Source organism: Pleurodeles waltl, chromosome 3_1, assembly GCF_031143425.1.
Source record: "Pleurodeles waltl isolate 20211129_DDA chromosome 3_1, aPleWal1.hap1.20221129, whole genome shotgun sequence".
Classification (NCBI taxonomy): Eukaryota; Metazoa; Chordata; class Amphibia; order Caudata; family Salamandridae; genus Pleurodeles; species Pleurodeles waltl.
In genome coordinates, this window is record NC_090440.1 from 550,127,172 (window position 1) to 550,152,705 (window position 25,534).

Consider the following 25,534-nt stretch of genomic DNA (forward strand, 5'->3'; position numbering starts at 1 on the left):
AATATGCAAAGCCTTATAGATTGCTAATGTCTCCCATTCTATAATGGAATAACGCATCTCTAGCCCTTTTAAGCTGCATGGAGTGAACATTATAGTGCTTTCAAATTTTCCTTCACCTTGCACCAAAACTGCACCCAACCTCATCCGACTTGTATCAGTTATTAAGGTCGACATTTGAACCAGGTTAAAGCTTCTCAGATTAGGGGCTGAGTCAAGTTCAGAATTTGTCACATTAAACTCCTGTTCACATACATAGTCCCACAAAAGCTCCATACCTTTCTTCAGCAGTCCCCTCATTCTTTCACTCGTCCTTGCAAAGTTAGGCACACACTTGTAGCACTCTTCCATTCCAAAAAAACTTCAAAAGTTCGTCCTTGTTCACGGATGAAGACAACCTTTTCATTGCATCAACCAAACTAGCCTTCTGTTTAATGCCATCCGTGGGAATTTCATGTCCCAAATATTCAATATAGGATTGTTTACTCTTACACTTTTGTCCCTTTATTGTCAAATTAACTGGCCCCTCACAATCTTTTGAGAACTTCCCTTACTCGTTAATCATGTTGGTCCATATCATAGCAAAAATCAAGACATCATCCTGAAAAATAAACTTGTTCCATTGTTCTCTGAAAGATAGAAGCTGCAGAAACCAATCCAAACATAATCCTTTTATATCTTAAATGTGCCAAAAGGTGTGACAAAATCAGTCAGCTCTTTGGACTCCTCTTCCATCACAATCTGATGGTAAGCTGTCTTGAGGTCAGTAGGAGAAAATATCTTAGCACCACCCAATGAAGTCAACATATCAGCAGTCTTGGGAATTGGATACTTGTCCACCACCAGACGCTTATTCTATTCTTTCAGGTCCACACACAACCTCTATTCTCCATTGGTTTTTCTAGCTTTCACTACTGAAGCCAACCAACCACTTAGTCCCCTTATTCCATGACACCTTCACTTCTCAATTCATTCAACTCAGCTTGCATATCCTCTCTCACCAAAAATGGCACATACTGGTTGCACTCTCTTCTTTATTTTGATTCTGTGTACTTACCACTTCACACATCCAAACTCTTTCCTAAACACAGGTGCAAATTCCTTAATCCTTTACAGTCTATAATCCTCTCACAAAGTATCATCACCAACAGTTTGAACATTATAACCCAAATATTTCTGAATTTTAGGGGGATTGCTATTAGGGGTTCAACATCAGTCAAAGATCTTTCTTGTGAAACCAATGCAAGATTCTATCCTCTTGTAAAGAAGAATACACCTTGCCAGAAATATACCCACTTTATATTAAGTCAGACCCACAAAATATCCTTCCAGTTTCATGGGTTCGCCTCCATAGGCAGGCGGTTTAATATCAGATTTCTGCAGTTTTATTTTCCCTTTAACTTGTTCCTTAAAGAAAATACCAAGATTGTTTTTGCACCCAATTTAAACATCTTCGTGATTTTCTTTCCACCAAGATCTCGTCAGTAGGGCTTTTCTTTTTCCCATTTTCAATCTGCTTTACAATTTGACCACATTCAATTTCACTTTCACTCTCCTCTTGTTGTAAACCCACCTCCCTGACTCTTTCCTTCCCCTTCTTGCTCTTACAGTCACTTTAAAAATGGGCATTCTCTGTGATAAGCCGAACGGCCCTTGCTTCCCCACGTAAAGCATTTCTTTTGAACATTGTTGCTTGTCTTGTGTACTAAACCTCTGTTTAACAACATTAACTTCTTGCATAAATTCTTTCCTAAGGATGTCCACACATTTCATAAAATGTTTAATTGTCTTAGCTATCATTTAAACCTCATCGAGTGTAGGGTCATCCTTCTGCCACAACTCATCTCTAACCTCATCAATGTTGCAAACCAACTTAAATTGATCCCTGATTCGCTCTTCCACAGTTCCCAATAATGTACACAACAATGCCAGTTTCCTCATGTCCATGATGTGGTCTTCCACAGATTCTCCATTTCTTTGCACCCTCTTCCCAAAGTGATACCTTTCTAAAATAGTGTTAACCTTTGGTAAATAGTGAATAACCAGTTTTCTAATGCACACTCATATTCATTTAGACTTAGAGCATCACATCAGGAAGATGGTTGTAAACCTCTGGCCCTTCGGGGCCCAAACAGTGCAACAAAAAAGCTGTTTTCTGTTCAGAGCTTAATGACGATCCACACACTCTAGCATACCTTTCAAACACGTTTTTTTTTTTCACCTTTCCCATTTTGTGTTGGGCTCGCCTGGAAATGGCAAAAAGAATGGCGGCGATGTAGTGTTCTGCAATCGCAAACTCAATCACACCCGAAAAAAAATAAACAGAGACAATGCTAAGTAACCACATTTCAGAGGCCACCACACACAAATGTGCCATAAACACCGACACACTATGTGCCTGAGTTCTCCTCTGCAAAAAAAAACACCCCCACCAATTATCTTATACGAGGTGTGGCCATCACTGTGTTATATTGATATAGGCACCATTCTTCACCTTTTTTTAGTGTGTGCCTAACACACTGTTTTGGACACTCTTTACTTTGATTTCTGTTCCAATTCATTGTGGATTTAAGCCTCTAATGTGACACAGTGTCACTCACCACGTGTTCAGTTATGAACAAGTGCCCAATCGTCCAAAACCAGGGTTAAGCAGCATCTCTCTCTGCAGCCGATCCAGCTTGTTTCTTAAGTGTGATAACAACACAGTGATACTCATGGCAGGGCACGTGCACAAAAGCTGGAACTCATATATGCTTGAGGTGATTGTAGCAATGCAAGGAAGGCGCATGGTCAATGGCAGTTTCCCTGAACTCATAAGGACCTAATGAAGCAGGAAGACTCTTGACAAGCAGGTACACTTGCACTTCCAAAAACAATGATCGTAGAGTGATCCCATGCTGGGGAAAACCACCTCAAAGGACTATTAGGGAGGTTAATTTAACCACAGACCAGGAAATGCCTAGACTGTAGTTCAGTTATCTCACAACCACCTCACCTCGATGTTGTGATAAATGTTCTCCAATAAATCTTATTTTCTTTCTCAGCAGTGAAACAATGTAAAAGTCCTCTAAAGTGAACTGACGGGAACTGGATACAATTCTCATTTAGTTTACTAAGCTTGGAGAAAATTTCCAGCCATCTTCCTCGTAGCTGTTCGAGCTCTCAGTTTTAAAAACTAACATTCCTCTTTAGAACAGCTCTTAACCCCAACACATTCTTTTGAGAAAGATGACATCACAAAGTTCCAGTTAAAGTCCTAGTTATCACATACACCTGGACCATTAGGTATTGGGGAATTTACGTTTTTAATATGAGATACAGATGCAGTTATATTGAAACTTTTCACAAAAATAATTTTGGGTGGAAAATGAGCTGTGAAGTTTGGAGTGTTAGACAGAAGGTTAGATTCTCAGTTCAGCCTGGTCGTGAGACAAGAGGTTGGGGAGGTTTTAGCATAGGGCTGGGCTATTTTCTTGGAGGTCAGTTCTGTGTGGGGGGCCATTCTGGTGCAATAATCCTTCACAAATCTCCTTTAGTACCCCGTCAAGCCAAGGAATACCCTGACCTGAATCTCAATAAATGAATTATTCAGTATTTGCGAGGTTGTGTCTACCATGTCCGGGCTGCGAGGTAGGAGAAGGATCTTCCCCCTACTGTGCTTTTTCAGATCTTGGGAATGGCTGCGAGGGCCAGCTGGGAAGAACGGATTTGCACGTACCAGGTGAGGCGGTGGTTGAAGTAGGCCGGTCCTATGTTGTGTAGTGCCTTGTAGGTGTGTGTCAAAAGTTAGTAGGTGATGTGCTTGTTGACCGGGAGCCAGTGTAGGTCTTTGAGGTGGGATAAGATGTGGCTGAGTCAAGGGATGACCAGGATGAGCCTGGCTGCTGCATTCTGGATTCTTTGTAGTCTTGATTGCAGTTCCTTGGTGATGCTGGCATAGAGTGCGTTGCCATAGGTCAGTTTGCAACTGGCGTGCGTGGGAAACTGTCCTCCTCGTCTCTGTGGGGGATCCACTTGAAGATCTAGAAGTCGAAGGGTGTGGAAGTATGACAACGAGACAGTGGATTCTTAGATTTGGGAGTTTTCCAAGGCAGAATGGTCTGGGTTGGACTGACTTGGCCTTCACCTACCAGGTGGCCCAAGTATACCACCTTTCCCTGCCCTATATGGCACTTATTAGCCTTGAGAGTGAGGCCTGCCTTTTGCAGGTCCCCAAGAACCGTTGCCAGGTTAATCTGGTGATGCTGCCAGGTGGATTTGTAGACAGGTATGTAATCCAGATAAGCTGCACTAAAGGATTTTAGCCTAGTAAGGACTTAATTCACCAACCTTTGGAAGTTGGCAGGGTCATTCTTTAATCCAAAGGGCATAACTGTAAACTGATAATGCCCACTTGGAGTAGAGAATGCAGACCCCTCTTTTGCTCCGGGGGTCAAGCCAGTCTGCCAGTACCCAGATGTTAAATCAAAGGTACTCTGGTATCTGGCTGCCCCCAGTCTGTCTACGAGCTCATCGGCTCTTTGAATTGGATGGGCATCTGTTTTTGTGACTTAGTCGCGGCCCCTGTAGTCCACACAAATCCTCATCTCAATTTTCTCACCCTTAGAGTTTTGCTTTGGACTAAAACTACTGGGCTAGCCCAGGGGCTCGCTGAGGGTTCAATGACACTCAAATCTAACATTTTCTTGATTTTCACTTGGATGCTCTCTTTGACATTGTCTGACTGCCTATAGATTTTGTTTTTGACAGGCAAGCTGTCACCAGTGTCCACATTATGGGTACACCAGTTAGTTCTACCAGGAGCCAGAGAGATTAACTCAGTATACTTTTTGGGGATATGCCTGCAAGCAGCCTGCTGTTGGTCTGTGAGACAAGAGCACTTTTTCCACAGAACCATCTCGTGGGTTGCTGGAGAAGAGATTAGGGAGAGGCTCACTCTCTTCCTCCTGTCCCTTACCTGTAACCATGAGCATGGTCACATTAGCGCTGTCATGATAGGGTTTAATGCGGTTGACATGAATAATCCTTTTGGGATTTTTGCAACTACCAAGGTCAACTAAGTAGGTGACCAGATGCCAGTGAAAGTGATTGACTAGCCTTCTCCAAGTTTTGTTTTGGCCTAGATCCCTAGCTAAGGGAATGCCATGGGCTAGAAAGACAGAAGAGAGAAGAAACTCTCTCTATTGCTGGGGCACTACCACCCTCCTGGTTGCACTAGACTTGGGGTCTCTGGCCTGAGGAAACTGGAGTCCATCCTCCCAATAGACCCTGTGGGTACCACTGACACTACCCTTTACTCCCTGTGCAGCTTGCTGCCTCGGGCCTTCAACAGGCTGCATGCATGGCTCTCCAAGACAAGTCTCCAAGACAAGTGGTCTGGGCCCTACCTCACACTTGAAAAGAAAGGCTTGGTGTCCTTTAGCTTTGCAATCATGACACCAAGCCTTGTTGGCATCAAAGTGTCTACCTTTGTTCCCACCATTGGACTGTGAGGAGGCTCTGGTCCACCCTGGGGGCCTTGAGAAGACTTTTTGTTTTTATTCTGACTCTCATTTTTCCCTTGTTTGGCGGGGGGCAGGGCTTTTGGCTTCCCCCACCAGTGGTAGTTTTGGTCACCCTTGTCTTGAGCCAGTGGTCTGCCTTCTTCCCCAACTCAAGAGGAGAAAGTGTGAACCTAGGTCTACCAGGCATTAATATAGTTTATCATTGTGACAATTACTTAGCAGATGCTTTTTCATGAACAGGTTATACAGCCCAACATAATATTGTACCCTGTTACCAGCTTACCAGTCATCCAGCATTTTTACTGAATAGTTTAGAAATTCTACCCAATTTTGGCTCTGGCATTCTCGAGACTCCTGGAGCTTTGTGGTATTCTTCAGTTGTAAATCCAAAGCCCTCAATTGGGCTATCCTTCATGAGGTCATAGTATTTAGAACCTGCCTCATTAAGTGTCAGGACTCTCTCCCTGTACTTTCCTGAGAATAATTCCCATAACAGTGTGCCCCAGTGTTTCTTTCCAATTTCCCACCCAATACAGGCTCTTTTAAAGGCAGAAAACCATTTGACAATATTATCTCCTTCTGCAAAAGGTGGGGCATCTTCTTTGGGGAGTTTTAGGTTAAAAGGTTTTCCCTTAAGGATTTGTATTCTGCCACCACAGATGGGTCCTAGGCCCAACTCTCTTCTCTTAGGTTGTATCTCCAAAAGCTGAGTTTCCAGGGCCAGTATTTTGGTCATCCTGGCTAAAGCCAGGTCCCCCCATGTGGGTTCACTAGTGCTAGGAGGAGAGGAGCGACCTTCTCCATTGTCCACAGCATTATCTTCACTCCCAGAGACCTCATCATCTACGTCTTCGCTGACGTTAGCTTTCTCTCATACTGTGCCACTAGAAGCCTAAGTTTCTCTGAGGTGTCATGTTTCCCAGTATGAATCTTGTACAACTTAAAGAGTTTCCTTAATGGGGCACAGCTCTTGTCTGACTTATCTGCTCTGCACCCGGCCTCCCTTGCTTTTGGGGTCCCCAACCCCTTGTGACCTCCACACTCCAAGGGGACCCAACTTTAAGTCCGCCTGTGCGGTTCACTTCCATGTGGTCCCCCTCGCCTTTCCTGTACCAGCTCCAAGACTTTCAACCACTGATCCTGCACGGACCGGGAACCGCCCAAACGTCTCTGGTTGGGACACAGGACATTTCCATGACTTCCACCTAAAACCAGAAAGTGACATTTGTGAAAGCATTGCCGGATTTTATGTGCATATTTTAAGTTTTCACCCATTGAATCCTATGGTGCGTAATTAAGCAAAAAACTATTTTTGCTAAACTTTGAAAAAATAATAACTTAAAAGTACATATCCAATTGTGATGATCTTGGTCGAATTTTTTTTATAAAAATCTAAAGTAGTTTTGTAAATTGTTCTCGAGTTATTCTTTGGATTGTGTGTCCACATTTATTGATACTGTGAGTACAGCAAATGCTTAGCACTTCTCCAAGATTGGCCTAACTGCTCGACCAAACTACCACAAAAACTAGAGCATCAGGTGGTCTAGCTTTTACAGCTGTGAACCAACGTGGGGTTGTTTGGACTCTCTGCACAGTGCACATCGTTTTTGTACACTAGAGAGAGAGCCAGCATCCTACAGCAAGCAAATGCATTATTAGGTTAAACCTACACACAATAGCAAACCTGGGTGACCCTAACCTTGTGAATCTGTTCTCATTGGGTATTACTAGCCATAGATCATCCAGAGAGCCTGAATTGTGCATCCCAGGATTCCTTTGGCAAAATGAGGCTAGTATTTTGTCTTGGTTGTCACTGAGGAGAGCTGCCAAAACATGACAGATTTAGGGCCGGTTAGTAGCTGACATCCTGCAATATGAAAACAGGATTGAAAGTGTTAAGGGGAGATCTGAAATCAGAGGTGTTCTTTTTCTGCAAGATGCATTTGAGGCAGAGGCCCTGAGGGGCCTGCAGAATACCACAAGGCTCAACAGCATGAATGCATTGGCTGTATAGCCAAGTAAGGTCAAGGTGGGATCTCTGAATAAAAAGATGTTTGAAGACTGTGCCTAATCTGCATTTGCTCACTTGGAGGCCAAGGTGGAGAATCTAGAGAATGAGGCAAGAGTCTGGAATTTGAGAGTGATGAGGTGCCTAGTTATAGAAAGATGAGTCCTGTGCTAAGGCGTAGTGTTTTAATTTTCACGAAGTGCATTTAAGTGGGGGAGTGTCAAGAGACACAACAGTGCCAGTAACACAAGTTTCCAAAACCTAAATGAAAGGCTGCTTGGAAAAAATAACAGGATGGGCATGGTTATTGTTGAATGGGGTGGACCCCGACAAGGATGAGTTGGTGACTAGAGTTGCAGTGAAGAAGACCAATCTGACCATGTTTGGAATAAAGGTGCCTTTGTTCCCAACCTGAGGCTCATCGTCTTAATGTGAAGGATGGGACTTGAAAAGCGATTTGATCTCCCTGGGGCTGGATGCATCCCTGTTGCTTCTGAGGGTGAAAGTGGAGGAGAAATCTTTTGTGTTTCTCTATCAGCAGTGTCAAGAAATTTCTTGGATTTTCATTGGAATGGGGCGCAAGCTTTGTGGAGAGGGTGAAATGTATGCAGTGGGTTTTATATTGTGCAGTGTTATGGTCAAAACTGTTGGATGAATATGTGGCTCAGTGAGCCAAGGTTTATACTTATTTCTAGTTTAGGATACCATGAACATTTCCATAGAATTACTAGAGTGAAACTGTTGTGCAAATGTATCTTAGCGCCTCTCCACCTTTTTTCACTTGTCTAGTGTGGTGTGTGCCAGATTGTTTGACTCTCGTATTTTGTTTGAGAAGTTAACGTTTTTGCATTATGTAGTAGTCCGTGGTTTAGGCTTTTTTGAAGTACATAATTTATTGTACTACTGTTACGTTTGGTACCTGTCATTTCTTTATTGAAAATGATTCCTCTAATTGACTTGAATGTGCTACATTTTCACTGAGACTTTATGAAACTAAACATTTTTCCTCTGATTCCTCCAGCTTCTCTTTACTCCTGAATAAGCCTTTCCTTGGATCCAATCCCCAATTTTCGACTCAGATTATTATTATTTTTTATTTTAATCTGATTCGGTTTGCCATTTAAAGTGCTTCCCTTAGCACTAGAGATGATGTTGAGGAAGTTATACTAAGTAATGAACTTCTTAATTTGTTTGTTCTTATTTCTACAAAGATGTGTTAAAGCTGGCTAGGATGGTGGAATAACTCAGTAATTGCAAAGGGCATTCACTGCTTTCAGTGTATTAAAGGTTGCCACTTGGGCTTCTATGAATGCAGTCTTTTGTAGTTTGCCTAGTACGAAGGTGGATGCCAAGTTTTGTAGCACAGACCCCTTTAGTCTGTTTACATAGTATCGGAAACTTAAAAACTGGATAGTAGCGTTAATTCATGTGCCGAAAAGAGATGGAAGAGTTATTCTGTCTTTGAGAAACTGGAACAAACATATGGTCCCTACAGTGCCTATAATACCATTGAAAAAGGAAACGGGAAATTAAAAAAAAACAAAAAAAAACTAGATTTTTTTTTGTTCTGTGTTCGGGGTTTGTAGGGAATGGTTTATAAAGTAATACTTATTGAGGTATAGGAACCCCACCTCTGTTGATGCGGTTTCTAAAAAGAAATTAATATGCACCATTTTCTGATTAGTAAATGATGTATGTGCACAGATGTTCTGGGGCTTTTTTTAGGTATTCATTTGTCAAGTACTTCCAATAACAATAACTCCCAAATGAACTAGTTCAGAGATAATGTGATTTGTGTGTTTTCTTCTGTTGTGAAGACGCTTACAGTTTCTGTCTGGTTGCACCTAGAAAATTGATCGACCTGGCATACACTCCGTTCCATGCTGTTCTCCGGTGTGGTCACTTATCATCTGATGTGCAGGTCTTTCCCAGGCCTGAGACAGTCACCGTGGACGAAGAAATAGATCCCATCCCCAAATCAATCAACACAGGTAATAAGGATTAGAGTTTATGAACAGACTGCTGAATAGCCTTCCATGTGAAGTGAAATCCATGTATATAAATAGAATACATGGGATTTTGCAATCCCTGTATAAAAGCCTGCCTCTGATTTCTTTATAATGGATACCTGGGACACACCCAGTCGCTGATTATAAAGAAAAGATGTCAGAACTCAGTTGTAATAAGTTATTGCAGCTGGGTTCAGAAGTCGCAATGCCTGCTGCCAGAGTCCGTAATCGAGGTCAGGTCACAGAGCAGTTGTTTAAAGCAACTAAAATATCACTTTTCTTTCTTCTGCTCGATTTTACTAGTTTACATTGACTAGCAGAAAGAACACTTTTTATGCATTCCCTACTATCTTTCTGCATGTTTAAACACATTCTGAGCTATTGCAGCTTTTTTTTGTTTTTTGTTTTTAAGAACTCGTATTGAACTGTTTCTAATATCTTTTTGCAACAGATTATTTGTGTTTAATTTTATACTAGAGGTTCTCTTTTTATACTTCTTTTTATACCTTTGTAAGCATGCTGTCTCTTTCATATGAAAGAGCTACGCACCATGGTTTTAAGTGGTTTGTGGAAAAGGCGATGGCGTGACCATGTATTATATGGCATAAAGTACACCCAGCCATGCATGATAAGGATATTGCAGTTCATCTGAGAGGTCCACAACCTTATAAAGGAACTCTGCCTTTGGAATCTATATGGTTATAGAACTCCTAGGTAACTTGCATTACCCTTATAATGTATGACGGGGATGCTTTATCCTATATATATGTCTTTATAATGTGAATATTTGCTTGGAGCTATAGGGTTGTGATTAAATTGCAAAATTCATGTTCATGCACACACCGATGTGTATATGTAATTACTCAAAATAGTTACATAGAGGGATATTAAGTTTACAAAATCTCAAATGTCTAGAAGTTCACTAAATTAATCTTCTACTATTGTCTTCCACCTCCAGTCCCTGATCATTGCTGAGTTGTGTAAATGGCAATCACTTAAAGGGGTCGGTATGGTGAACAATTGGAAGGGGTTGAGGGGGGCGTTGTTAAGGTGGTGCCTTAAGTAAAACTTCAGAACAAAAGTATCCATACATATTAACACTTTCAACAATTGTTAGAGTTTTGTTGTGGCATGTTGCAGGAGCCTTGTCCCAGCATTCATTTTGTAGTGGACTTGAGTAGGATACCCAGAAGAGTGAATTGCAGCTTGTTTGCATCACCCTTGCTTGCCTTTTATGTAGCAAACTAAGCAGTGTGTTTTTTCTTTATTGATGGTTTGCCACTTAGAATAAAGAAAACTTAACTAGTTTGATAATTTAAGTAATCGGAGTCCAGAATGATTAAATGAAAAAATATGTAAGCTGAAGTATAGGATAAAACAAATAGGCAATCTGTGTGCATAAAAACTAGTAATTTGTAGAATAAAAATGTGTCCTTTAGCAACAAAGGAGGATAAACGCAAGTCCACACGTCCTTTGGCATTGCAGGCCAACTATGGGGTGTTTGAAAGCCAACAAGTGATGGTGAAAAGGCAGTCTTTCATAATGTTCTGCCCAGCTGTCAGGTCCTGCGGAAAAAATTGAAGCTAGCCAAGTTGAATTTCTAGTAAAGTTGTGTGTTACATTCTGTGTCACAGCCAGTAATGTGGGCAAACAGAAACCACTTTTGGGAGCTCATTAGAGAAAGGAAAGGCAAAAGGTCCCTTCTTCCTGCACACTGACTTCTGCCACCATAATGGTGGAGTAAGGGGGTGTGTGGCTAGAAGTCTGACTCCTCCTTATCAAGATGCAGAAATCTTCTCCTTTTCTTGAAAGGTTTTAGCAGATCTATGTTTGCTAGCCTGTTTAGACCAATTTGTTCGGATGAACATCTCTGTCAGAGTTAAAAATCTTTCTCTGTGCTTTTGCAGCAGAGTTACATTGAGTATGTCAGCAGTCCAGCATTTTAAGCAACGACTAGCGAAGAGAGGAACTCTGTGTCCTATACTTTGAGTACCAATCACGAATACTCTTTCCCATTTGTCACACAATTGAGCATGAAATGGAGAGGGAAAAGTTTACCACATGGTTTAACCCAGCCCAAACCTTTATGCCTTTGAACAAAGGCAGGGGACTAGAATAAAAGAAAGAAATAGCACAGAAGAGTGCAAACGCTGATGTTGGTGATCGCCCAGGTATGTGCTGAATGAGAAAGGTGGGGTTGCAATTGTACAAATTGTTCTACCTGTGCACAAAACTTTGAAATGCATGTTGAAACAAACATGTCATCCTATATCTTAATGTGTCCTAATATAAAACCCTATTGATCCACCATCAACTCTTCTGACCCATTGTTAATCTGAAAGCTTGCTTAAGATGCTTGAACAATAGTTCTCACAGACACACAAGAAAACCTTTAAATCCAATATTATGAAAGCTAATGAACATTTCTACTTATCTGCTAGATATCAATGTCTGGCAGTCTCATTCTGTTGGTTCTAACATTCAGAAGTGTAACTTCTTCACTCTGCACTAAATGAGTGGGATAAGTCCAGAGATATGGAAAACATGCAGAAATCAAAAGATGTAAATAAAGATGTAGGAAGGTGGATTTTCCCCATAAATCTGCGTTGCTTTATAGAATTCCCTTGCCCTCTTGTGGTGTAACCTATGAGATGTAGCTATCTGAAATTCCTCCCGATTTTCAATGGAACTCCAACATTTCTTTGGAAGTACTACATTGGTGCAAGTTCTGATTGTATACCAAATATTGGGAAGGCCGGTTATCCATGATGTTTGCATCAGGTATGAAGTCTCCATTTAGTAAAAAAGTAGAAATTTAAAATTCCATATCTGGAAGCTTCCATTGATATTTTCCCTCTTTATTACCTCAACATGTGCTTTGTAAATACATGTTATGCTATAATTAAAATATTGTAAGTAAAGTAGGATTAAAAATGCTTTGGTCCCATTTTTTGGACTGATGCTGCTGTTTTTGTTTTACTCTGTACACTGGGACTCTGCTAACCAGGTTCCAGTGCATGTTCTCCAACCCCTGACACGTGTTGAAATTGACTATGCTCCTAATTGGCATATTTAACTTCCCTTTCAGTGTCTGGTATATTGTACAAAGTGTCCCTAGAGCCTATAATTTAAATGTCAGCAGTGGGCTGCAGCACACATTGTGCCACCTACTACAATAACTGTGCAAACATGAATTCAGGCCTATCACTGAAACCTGTATCTGCAGTTTTAAAATTGCAAATTCTACCTGCCAAAATACCCTCTTTTAAGAGGCTAAAACCCTCTGTTTAACTATTAATTATTGCCAATAACGCAGGGTGCATGGTATTTAAAAGTAGGACATGGAAATGTTAATGTTACACTTGTCCTTACAGTGACAAGGCCACAAAAACTCTTTTCATAGTAGCAGTATTAGCTGTACCATAGTAAAACATGGGGATAGAGTATTACATTTAATAATGTTATCTCTACACAGGAAAAAGCTGCAAATTACATTTTTCAGGCTTTTAAAAATATTTATTACATGTCAAATTCACTGGTAATGTCTGATTTTTAATAAATATTTTAGGAATGGTACCTTTAGAAAGCTAACTTTCCTCTGCGTAAAGCCTGTAGAAGTCCATTTACATGAGCTTCCAGCAGTCACACAGGAACTGAATAGTCCCTTAGAGGAGTGAGCTTGCTCCCAGAGCTGACACAAAAGACTTGAGTGTGAAGAGGTGTTCTGTTTCTCTGGCAGGATGACCATCTGGGCTTTGCCCATTAACTTGATTAGCCTAAAGGGGCATACCCGGACACCTAGGCAGGGCCTTTGAGGTCCATTTAGTTAGCCAGGCAATAATCCCAGTGGGAGTGTAGCTGCCCCCAGAATTGGTTTATAGCAACCATAGAGAAGAGGTTGCTCATTACCATGGCCACACTTCTGAGATAGTACAGGTAGTGCACCATTAACAGTCAGCGCACCAAATATGAAGACTGCAAAGTCTCCAGTACTCTTCATAAGTCTTTAATCCACCACCAGGCACCCCATTTATTTTTACCCTCTCTTGGAGGCTCCTGTTTTCTCCCTTTGTGATGATTTTTCTGTCTTACTCCTTCATCTTTTTCCCCTTGTCTGTTTTTCCCTTGCTTGCTTTAGTGAAATGTCCAATCAGGAAAAATATGTGCTGGTCCTCAAAAATTAGTGCCACTTGCCCTTGACGGCTAGAAATAAGCACAGGAGCTCTGGTGAGGGGAAGAAAGGTTATGACATCTTGGTTTTGGGTGAAATTGGCTGGAATTGTTTCCAGTCGGGCACACAGGAAGTGCTGCAAAATTGGGTAAGGTTACCTCTTAGACCTTTATCCCCTGTTGGTCAGGGAGAGGCCAGGAGTCCCCACCCAAAAGGATAGTGCCAGGCATAAACGTTGCACCCTCTTCAGAACACTTACTGGGCCTGTGGTTGTCAGAAGAACTGAACCTGCTGTTAAGACCTGTGAGAAGGCTGCACTTGCTTCTGCTTGTCTCCAGAACAAAGAAGTAGGCTACAATGGTTAGTTGGCTGACTGCCTGTTAAACTACAGATACGCAAGAAGATGCTGGAAGCCCTTTTCCTGAAAAGTCCAGATGACTAATGCCGACTGGACCTGCCCTGTACTCTGCTGATGGCTTCAGCTAAAGTGAACCTTGGCCCTGAAATGCTGTTGCTAAGGTCTTCGGACTCTTGGCTGTGTCAAAGTGTACACCTAAAATTCTGAAACACTTGGGACTTAGAAACATTTTGGCTTGAAAAACCTGTGGTGGACCAGTACAAACCTGCCAAGACAATTCGACAAAGTTGTTTTGCTACTGTGCCAAAGATTCAGGTTGCTCCTGTTCAGAGCTTTTTCTCATCCTCTAATCCATTTCAACAGGATGCAGCAGAGAGCCTATCCAGTCTTGTGGAACCCTGTTCAGCCACAGCTTGCAGCCATGCCCTAGTAGAGAAACCCAAGCTCCAAAAAAGTGACTAAGTCCAAACTGGATGGAACCTTCACCTAGCGAAGGTGCCCAAAGTATCCTGGGGAGGGACAGACCTTGGGAGCAAATATTGAATTTCTTCTGCTGAGAGGTTCACCAGGATCTCATCCAACGGCTATCACCCTCATGGAGCCCTTCTCAGCCACAACTTGCTGCCTTTTCATGCTGAGGATTTTAACTTCTATGTCAGAGACTAGGCCTTAAAGTAAAACTTCTGCCTGGTTCATACTTAGTTCCTATATCCAACTCATGCTTCATCACGGTCGGCCTTAAATTGTGCCTAGATATCGGTCAAGCGTAACCAAATGACCGCTCACCTACCCTTTTTTGGTGGTATTTTCTTTTAAAACTTTAAAAAATGATATATTTGGTTCCTATTACTGGCTTTATGTTGTTTTGGTGTCATTTTGTTAATTAAAGTATTCTCTAGTTTTATAAATTGGAGTGGGAATTTTATTGTGTGTGTGTGTGTGTGTTTTTTTTTTAATTTTATTTTTTAACAGTTTTGGTACTCCTAAATGGTTTACACGCTATAAGTTAAGCCTGTTTTCTCTGACCCATAGTTACCACGGGTTGAGCTTGGGTTTAAATTACTGAAACCTTTACTGAACCTAACAAGAATAGTGACATTATTACTTGTGGTGGAGTATCATCCACTCCAACTAATAATCCACTTTCCCACTGTACCCAAGAGCAAAAAAATTAGAGTGGTAATATGCAAAGCAACTTTAGCTCTGCACCATTTCCAATACTAATATCATCGCATGCCAAAAGTGTCCTTCATTTAGAGAATGGTTCAATCATTTAAAAGAGGTGAGGGTGGGGGATAAAGAACATTTGCTTCTACAAAATAAAGACAAAACCTGTTCGACTTAGTCAGGAAAACAGAAAATTACCTTTTCTCACAAGAGGTTTCTGCCTCCTTCCGTACCCAAACAACATTCAAGAGTTGCCTAAATGGGAGGTTTAGGTTTTCTACACAGAATATTGTTTATGCTGCGAAATGTTTAACTTTAGTTTACCTTTGATCAAATGAAGAAGCCTTGCATCTGTGAAAACAAATCATACTTTTATTGAACTTTGACGTAATTTGCCTAAAAAGATATTATACATACCCAGTTTGGTTTACATAATTTGGCTCCTTAACAAATGCTAAGCTTATAGCTACAACTTTGAAACAGAGTGCTTTCCGTTTGATTTACTCTAAAGCTTACAATGATTTCCAGAGAGCAGCAGGTTACAAAACAGCAATTCATATAAAAATAAATAATACAAAATTAGGTTTCACTCAAATTATCTATTTACTTTTCACAAAATATCACTATAAATATTTTGGCTGTAAATTACAATTTTAGGGTTTGTGTCAAAGTGCTGGGATGGAGTGATACAGACAGGAAACTGGTTATGTGCATCTTAAGTGGGAAGGCATTTTTGATAATGGATGCTACCCTGGAGTAAGTGCAGTCACCAATTAATTAGGGACCTCCTGAATTTGAAGTAGATTTGGGGCCTTGTACATTAGACATGTTTTCATAAATGTTATTGTAGCTTCTGTTAGTAAGGACTAATTAGTAAGGCCCACCGGGCCTGGTTTGATGTGGTCATACAATATGATTTCCCTAAACAGTAGAACTGACGTGTTTTTTATGCTTCCATACCTTCCCTTAATTAAAAACCTATATATGTTGTTTCACAGAGCTTGACATAGTTGGGTTTATTGACATCTCTGATATTGCCAGCCCTCCTGTCCTGTCTAGACACCTGGTTTTGCCGATTGCAGTTAACAAAGGTAAGTCCCTTGCTAAAAGCTTTGGTTTCCAACCTGTGAGTGAATGCATCTTTTACTGCTCGGGTTTAGGACTGAATGTATTATCTTCATATATACTTATTTTAGTAGGGATTGATCACCAAGGTCATCTTTCCAACTATCTGCAAGAAGACCGAGCTTGCCATCGCCTGCAGTTTTAGATGTAATGTGTTGTACCCCCAGACCCTTATTCGGTCCTCTACAACTAAATTCATCTATGTAACAACAACCCTTGGTATTCCCAATGTATAGTGACGCAACCATTAATTTTTAGGGTCGAGCCTGCGTTGCATGCGTATCGCAGTGAGACGCTTTAGGGTTCAGAATAGGGCTCGGAGCCCTGTCGACGTCACGTCAGTGTTTTTCATTGGTTAGTGGGCTTGCTTATTGTAGGAAAGTACCATCTTGCCTGGCATGTTACTCCCATATTTCACTGTATATATGTTGTTTTAGTGTATGTATCACTGGGACCCTGCCAGCCAGGGCCCCAGTGCTCATAAGTGTGCCCTATATGTGTTCCCTGTGTGATGACTAACTGTCTCACTGAGGCTCTGCTAACCAGAACCTCAGTGGTTATGCTCTCTCTGCTTTCCAAATTGTCACTAACAGGCTAGTGACCAATTTCACCAATTCACATTGGCATACTGGAACACCCTTATAATTCCCTAGTATATGGTACTGAGGTACCCAGGGTATTGGGGTTCCAGGTGATCCCTATGGGCTGCAGCATTTCTTTTGCCACCCATAGGGAGCTCTGACAATTCTTACACAGGCCTGCCAATGCAGCCTGAGTGAAATAACGTCCACGTTACTTCACAGCCATTTACCACTGCACTTAAGTAACTTATAAGTCACCTATATGTATAACCTTTAACTGGTAAAGGTTGGGTGCTAAGTTATTTAGTGTGTGGGCACCCTGGCACTAGCCAAGGTGCCCCCACATCGTTCAGGGCGAATTCCCCGGACTTTGTGAGTGCGGGGACACCATTACACGTGTGCACTATACATAGGTCAATACCTATGTATAGCGTCACAATGGTGACTCCGAACATGGCCATGTAACATGTTTAAGATCATGGTATTGCCACCCCAATGCCATCCTGGCATTGGGGAGACAATTCCACGATCCCCCGAGTCTCTAGCACAGACCCGGGTACTGCCAAACTGCCTTTCCCGGGGTTTCACTGCAGCTGCAGCTGCTGCTGCTGCCAACCCCTCAGACAGGTTTCTGCCCTCCTGGGGTCCAGCCAGGCTTGGCCCAGGAAGGCAGAACAAAGGACTTCCTCAGAGAGAGGGTGTTACACCCTCTCCCTTTGGAAAAAGGTGTCAGGGCTGGGGAGGAGTAGCCTCCCCTAGCCTCTGGACATGCTTTGATGGGCACAGATGGTGCCCATCTCTGCATAAGCCAGTCTACACCGGTTCAGGGATCCCCCAGCCCTGCTCTGGCATGAAACTGGACAAAGGAAAGGGGAGTGACCACTCCCCTGACCTGCACCTCCCAGGGGAGGTGCCCAGAGCTCCTCCAGTGTGCTCCAGACCTCTGCCATCTTGGAAACAGAGGTGCTGCTGGCACACTGGACTGCTCTGAGTGACCAGTAACAGCAGGTGACTTCAGAGACCCCTCCTGATAGGCTCTTACCTGTGTTGCTAGCCTATCCTCCTTCCTAGGTAGCCAAACCTCCTTTTCTGGCTATTTAGGGTCTCTGCTTTGGGGAATTCTTTAGATAACGAATGCAAGAGCTCATCAGAGTGCCTTTGCATCTCTCTCTTCACCTTCTGCCAAAGGATCGACCGCTGACTGCTCAGGACGCCTGCAAAACCGCAAAAAAGTAGCAAAGACGACTACTGCAACCTTGTATCGCTGATCCTGCCGCTTTCTCGCCTGTTTCCTGGTGGTGCATGCCGTGGGGGTAGCCTGCCTCCTTCTTGCACCAGGAGCTCTGAAGAAATCTCCCGTGGGACGACGGAATCCTCCCCCTGCAACCGCAGGCAGCAAAAGACTGCATCACCGGTCCTCTGGGTCCCCTCTCAGCACGACGAGCGTGGTCCCTGGAACTCAGCAACTCTGTCCAAGTGACTCCCACAGTCCAGTGACTCTTCAGTCCAAGTTTGGTGGAGGTAAGTCCTTGCCTCCCCACGCTAGACTGCATTGCTGGGTACCGCGTGATTTGCAGCTGCTCAGGCTCCTGTGCACTCTTCCAGGATTTCCTTCGTGCACAGCCAAGCCTGGGTCCCCGACACTCTAACCTGCAGTGCACAACCTCCTGAGTTGTCCTCCGGCGTCGTGAGACTCCCTTTTGTGTCTTCGGGTGAGCTCCGGTTCACTCCTCTTCCAAGTGCCTGTTCCGGTACTTCTGCGGGTGCTGCCTGCTTCTTTGAGGGCTCCCTGACTTACTGGGCGCCACCTCTGTCTCCTCATCCAAGTGGCGACATCCTGGTCCCTCCTGAGCCACAGCAGCATCCAAAAACCCTAACCGCGACCCTTGCAGCTAGCAAGGCTTGTTTGCGGTCTTTCTGCGTGGGAACACCTCTGCAAGCTTCTTCACGACGTGGGACATCCATCCTTCAAAGGGGAAGTTCCTAGTCCTCTTTGTTCTTGCAGAATCCACAGCTTCTACCATCCGGTGGCAGCTTCTTTGCACCCTCAGCTGCCATTTCCTGGGCATCTGCCCAATCTCGACTTTGTCGCGACTCTTGGACTTGGTCCCTTTGTTCCACAAGTACTCTCGTCCGGAAATCCACTTTGGTTGCATTGCTGGTGTTGGTCTTCCTTGCAGAATTCCCCTATCACGACTACTGTGCTCTCTGGGGAATATAGGTGCACTTTACACCTACTTTTCAGGGTCTTGGGGTGGGCTATTTTTCTAACCCTCACTGTTTTCTTACAGTCCCAGCAACCCTTTACAAGCTCACATAGGTTTGGGGTCCATTCGTGGTTCGCATTCCAGTTTTGGAGTATATGGTTTGTGTTGCCCCTATACCTATGTGCTCCTATTGCAATCTACTGTAATTCTACATTGCTTGCATTACTTCCTTTTGCTATTACTGCATATTTTTAGTATTGTGTACATATATCTTGTGTATATTTGGCATCCTCATACTGAGGGTACTCACTGAGATACTTTTGGCATATTGTCATAAAAATAAAGTACCTTTATTTTTAGTATATCTGTGTATTGTGTTTTCTTGTGATATTGTGCATATGACACCAGTGGTATAGTAGGAGCTTTGCATGTCTCCTAGTTCAGCCTAAGCTGCTCTGCTATAGCTACCTTCTATAAGCCCAAGCTGCTAGAAACACCTCTTCTACACTAATAAGGGATAACTGGACCTGGTACAGAGTGTAAGTACCCCTTGGTACCCACTACAAGCCAGGCCAGCCTCCTACACCTATTAACATCTGCTAGCTTTCATTAGTCGAAGGCATGCATACGTCATGCCTTTTCTGGTGGCTAGCCCTCCTCGAGCGCATCGACCAAGTACAGAAACATGCAAGGCTCGCTGTTTTCTGTCCGCCTTGTGGACTACTTTTTCTCTAATTTACTAGCGCGATTTTGCTTGGCAGAAGTCGAGCGCTTTACATAGTTAAATGCACTTTTTCGGCTTATGTACATAAATGCACTTTTGCCGATAGGTGAAAAGTCGGGTTAGGAATTTACAACGCTATCAGCTCGAACATGAGCAAACGCAAGACCCGTTGCTTTGCAAATGCTCGTTATAGTCTGTATGGTGTCCAAGTCAAATGTTTTATTGATTTTTGAGGCAGTTTATGCTTTGTGCAGATAATGTCTTAGTTTTACATAACTTTTACTGTACAAGTTTCAGACAACATTGTTTAAGGACAGCGTGGTTTGAACCTCAATGTAAAGACTGTTTCCTACTTCACTCATGTCTAAATTATGTCAGTTATACAAATGCTGCGCATTTCGCTGCCAATTCTAAATTGTTACACCACCATCATTTAATACAGAATATAGGCACTAGGTTGGTATGTAGTTTTTACAGTCTTGAAAACTTTACCCCACAATGAAATCTTTGCGCTGGCTCTCCATTAAATATAAGACATCTATGACTATGACCTATGCCCATAGGGGAGTTTAGGTAAGTATATCAGAATTTGGAGCAACAAAATTCAACTGGCATAAGCTAAAACATAGATCACGATAGGTTCACCTGTACCTTCTCCAAGATTTGAAGCCCGGGACAGTAAATTATGTAGGTAGGGTTTTTTCCATTGGCAGCAATAAAAGTGGAATCGTGTCCCTTAAGGGCTTTTTTTTAACTTAAAAAAATGTATTTTTATTGAAGTATATTAAGAACACAGACAATCTTGGTCAAGCCATTGTGCCTTGACAGTTGTAACGTATATCAGTGGACAGCATTAACAACTTCCCCCATAACCTGGTTAACATGCAGTTGTGGTTTTAATGTATTACCCCAACATCTTACCAGATCGTTCGGAATTACAAAGTCACAGTCCCTTTAGGACTTTAGGCAGAATCCTGCTTGAAAGAATTAAGCAAAACCCTTAAAAGCTTTATGTTCACAAATAATCTTCGTTCTTCCTTAAATTTCATGTGCTGAATATTTAGGGCGTTAGACTATTTCCTTCCAGGTTTTTAGAGGGATTCTTTATTCTTTGTGTCTGAATTTCAGTGGTTGTGTAAATATCTGCAGAGCCAAGAAGCCTTGACTATATTGCACTGAATAAACATAGTTAATATAATAAAGATACAAGAGCACGTAGGGTCCCTATTGTATGAACGTCGCATATGCATCTTTTTACAGGAAATCCTCAATGCAGTCATAGCCAGAATTTAAATTTTAGAGGTGCACGAGCCATTCTACATGAGTTTTCCAATTTACGATTACTGTACATGCACAAACTGTATGAATGTATGCTAACTACAGTGCTGTGAAAAACGTCTCCCATAGGTGAAAGTAGGGCACACCCTTCTTTTTCACGTGAAATTGAAGCTGATAATATGAACCAAATCCTAGTTCATTGACAACATGCAGGATGCCTGGGAGGGGCTGACAAACAGTCAGGGATGCTGAGAGAACACCAAGTTGGTGGGGCGAAGGTATCAAAGTTTTATAATGACAGAATTGAGAGCACTGGGATTGACTGCCTTTGTATAGTTTAACATCAAGTTTAGAATGAAGCCCTAGTCAACAAGCAAGACCACATCATCTGATAGACAAGATTAATCACTTCAGTTTACTTCTCTGGACACAATAGTGTAGTTGCTCTCATAGCATTTAACTTCAGAAATCAGTATTTTTATTAGAAGCCGAAGTTTTGTGGTCTGCTAGCTGAGCTGTTTGTGGTGGTGCCTGAAGGCATGAGTCACACAAAGTTGTGTAGTGTATACATGATACATGATGTAAACGCTACTTGTTTTAAAGCTGCGTGCAAATAAGATTGCAACTGTATTTAACTATGGAAAGCTTTTAAGCTAAATAAAAATTAAGCCATGGGAAATTAGCTTATTTTCCCCATCCCTCAGTATTCACTGCATATCTTGCGATGTCCATTTTATTCTGCTGACTAGTAGATATTGTAGTTTGGTCTATGATGCTTTATTTTAATTAAAATACTTGTAGATAAACTCCCCCTTCATCTGTCTTTTAAAGGTGGGCAGGATTTTCTCTTTCGTGGTGTTTAATTTCTTTTCCTCCTTTTTCTTGTGTGGTGTGGGCTTTATCTGCAGAGATAGAGAGTTTATACACTGTCTGGGCCATAACTGTATTGTAGCTGATACTCACTTAACCTGCATCTTCTCCTTCATGAATGTCTGCATTCGAAGCCTGTATGAATATGGCAAAGTCAGTATCGGCCATATTCAGAAAGAGTGATAGCTTTTGTTCAGTATAGACAGACGTATCTGCTCCAGAAAACAGATTAATTATTATGTTTTGAAGACCACATCTAGTTGAGAGGCTGCTAAAAACCTAATTTCGTACATAGTTTCTGAATGAGAAAAGTAGGCCTTATGTTGTTACTGCTTTAGCCACGCAGACCAGACTTGTCAACCTATGCATGTTCTGAAATAAGACCTCAATTTTCAAAGACCTTGTTTGATAAAGCTATTCTCAGTAAGTAGTCTTATTGTGCCAGACCTGCTCTTAGAACTCTCCTACCAGGAAGGACCAGAGGAACACTGAACACTTTCTGGTCAATATTGCAAGGTTGCATTGTTGGACCTCTGCTAAATGTCTCAGCAAAGGTATATCAGGCTGTTGTTGAATCTCTTGCCACAGGTGTCACGTATGGTTAATTGAGAGTCCAATTGGCCGTCTGCCTACTTGTCTTTTAACATGCATTTTTTGCAAGGTGTTCAGACTAGTTCAGAATCCTTCGGTAGAAATTATGACACTACTTGATTGGATGTTTAGTAGAAGACACTGACTTCACCCAGTGGTAATCCCACATCCTTTTTAAGGAAGGCCCAGGGAAGATTTAGTTTAAACGTGAAGTTGACCAGAAATCTCATATTAACCATAAGCATAGAAAGTAGTTGGCCGGGCCTCAGAGGAGTCAGCAACTCTGCTGTGGTCGGGCCATCAGATTTATAGTTGCTATCTTGTCACCTTTTTTCCCCTGAAACTGCTGTGGCATACTTGTTGAGAAATGCTCCCAGGAATAAAAACATGGTCAACCATATCAGTCCAGCTTGCTTGGTCTAGTGTCTCTTGTATTATGCAAGACAAAAGTAGTGTCATCTCCACTTTCTTATAAATTGTCTTCCTCTTGACCTTCATTCCTCCCTGCTTTTGTTTAGTCCGTTTTTTTGTGTTCATCCTCCGTACTTTATCTCTCCTTTTTCCTCCTTCCCTTTTTTCTCCCATTTTGTTTTCTCCTTCCTTTCCCATCATTTCTGTCCCACAGTTCTTCCTTGTTCTTCCTATTTGCCCCCCTCAGCCCTCTCTTCATCCTAGCTTGTTTTTCTTTATCTTATCCTAGTCCTCGTTCAATAATTCATAATCCCCTTTTCTGTAATTTTGTTCAACATTTTACAATGTAAGATATTCAGTTTCTATTATTCCCTTTAATTTAGCCTTCATTTTGGTACAATGTCGTCATGATGAAATCCTAAACCAAAACGAAGAATGCCTGACTAAGCGAGGCTGATGGGAACAGTCATAATAATGAAATAACCTTTTGTACTAAATTACAGTGACTTCTGCGGAAAAGTTATTCCGGATGCGGTTATAATCCCAGATCCAGTATATGTCATATATATTTTAAAAAAATTAGTTATAGTTTCTGACAATCAATTGTGAGAAAAACTAAATGGAGAAAAAGGTTTAATCTTCCCACTGTCTACAGCAACCCAGAAGGAAAGGAGCAGAGGTTCACAGTTGAGGAAAGGAGGATAGAAGAGAAGCAAAGTTAATTAGAAAAAAGTGGGCGTAAAGCTACAATAAGAACAAAAAATAATAGAGAATGAAGAGAGAGAACCACATTACAGGAACGTTTCCAGAAAATAAGAAAAGAGGAGGAAAAGGGGAGTTGGACTAAAGTGGAAGTAGTTTGCAAACAATGATAAGAGAAGTAACTGGGAAATTAAATTGATTAGTGTTAGATCTGGCATCCTTAGGGTGGTCTTACCCCATACTTTTCCCTTATACATCTTGTTTCTTGCTGTATCTTTTCATTGGCCTTAGGACTCCGGGCACTTTACCACTGCTAACCAGTGCAAAAGTCCATGTGCCTCTCCCCTAAACCTGGTAACATTGGTGTATCTGCAATTGGCATATTTAATATACTTTGAAGTTTCTTGTAAAGTGGTATGACATACACCAGGGCCTGTAAATTAAATACTACTAAATGGCCGGCAGCACTGATTGTGCCACCTACATGAGTAGCCCTTTAAACATGTCTCCAGCCTGCCACTGCAGGGCTTGTGTCTGCAGTTCACTGCCACTTCGTCTTGGCATTTGAAACCTCTTGCCAAGTCTTAAAGCCCCCTTTTCTTACATATGTAACCCCTCAGTAGCTTATAGGGGAGGGTGTTATGTAAGTAAAAGGCAGGATATGTACTTTTAGGTTTTACATGACCTGGTAGTGAAAAAAGTCATTTTTCAGGGGAGGCCAGCTCCTCTCATAAGCCAGCATTGGGAATTCCTTAAGATACTTTTAAGATGTAATTCCTGATCAGAGAGGAGTAACTGCATTATGTTTTGTATCATTGGAATGGTAATGATAAAGTATTTTTACTGGTAAAGTTGGATTTATTATTACCATCTTAGAAATGCCGCTTTTAGGAATGGGGCATTCCTCTGCCCACACTGCCCTGTGGGCCTACAGTATGTCTCCAATACACCCCTAGCTTTGGCTAGGTGACAGCTACACTTGTGCATTCCCTTCAGACACCCACAACACAGGATACTCAACTGCATCTGCATTCATCTGCATACTGATGGGTCTTCCTTGGAAGGAGGTTGGGAGGGGCTCACACCTACACTTCAAATGGTAGTGGCCTGATCCTACTCAAAGGTGCTGATTCCCTCCTACTGATAGTCTGGAGGCGGGGCTGTGTTGAAAGGGGGAGCTGTGCACTTCAGAGAAACCTTTTGAAGTAATATCCTACATCAAAGCACATTTTGGTATAAGTACTGGTTCCCTGACCCCCCTGAAATCAAATCGCTTCTGGAACAGGAAGAATCATTGCTGGAGTAAATGCTGTGCGCTGAAAGGAATGCCTCATTGCTGTGATTGACTGCTCCTGGGAACTGGTGCCCTGCTTTGCTGCCCTGCCCTGCCGTGCCCTGATGCCTGCTGCCCTCTGCCCTGCTAAGAGGGATCTTAGATTGCACCCATAGTGACTCCAAAGACATGCTGGCTTGCCCCGTGGTCCCCAACAGACTTCATCAATTAAGATATGCATCTCTCTGCAAATCACTGTGTCAGCCCAGTGGCTGTGGGACTAGCCATTCTTTCCTTCAGGTCTCTGGGACACCCTGATCTGCGGTAAGAGGCAGCCCACATTGGAGCTGTAGTGCCGGCAGTCTGTTTCAGAGAGCGCTCCATGAACTCACACTTCACGCCCGGATCTGCCTTTCCCCGGGAAGCAACCCTCTCATCCAAGAGCCTCCTCTGGAGCGTCCCACTCTTCGTAGCGACAACCAACATCTTAGCAGGTACAGTGGGCTTCACTGTTTGCCCACACCCATGGCCCCCGCGTCCTGCACGGTACCTCTCTT

At 42.4% G+C, this 25,534-nt stretch overlaps 1 protein-coding gene across 2 annotated transcripts in view; it reads left to right on the forward strand.

Moving 5' to 3' along the window:
* Positions 1-25,534, forward strand: part of INTS14 (integrator complex subunit 14) — a 106,643-nt gene that overhangs the window by 34,694 nt on the left and 46,415 nt on the right. For both annotated transcript variants that reach the window (XM_069222910.1, XM_069222908.1), the window contains exons 6-7: positions 9,358-9,500; positions 16,214-16,306. In XM_069222910.1, the coding sequence (XP_069079011.1) occupies positions 9,358-9,500; positions 16,214-16,306 (236 nt within the window). The remainder of the gene's footprint in view (positions 1-9,357; positions 9,501-16,213; positions 16,307-25,534) is intronic.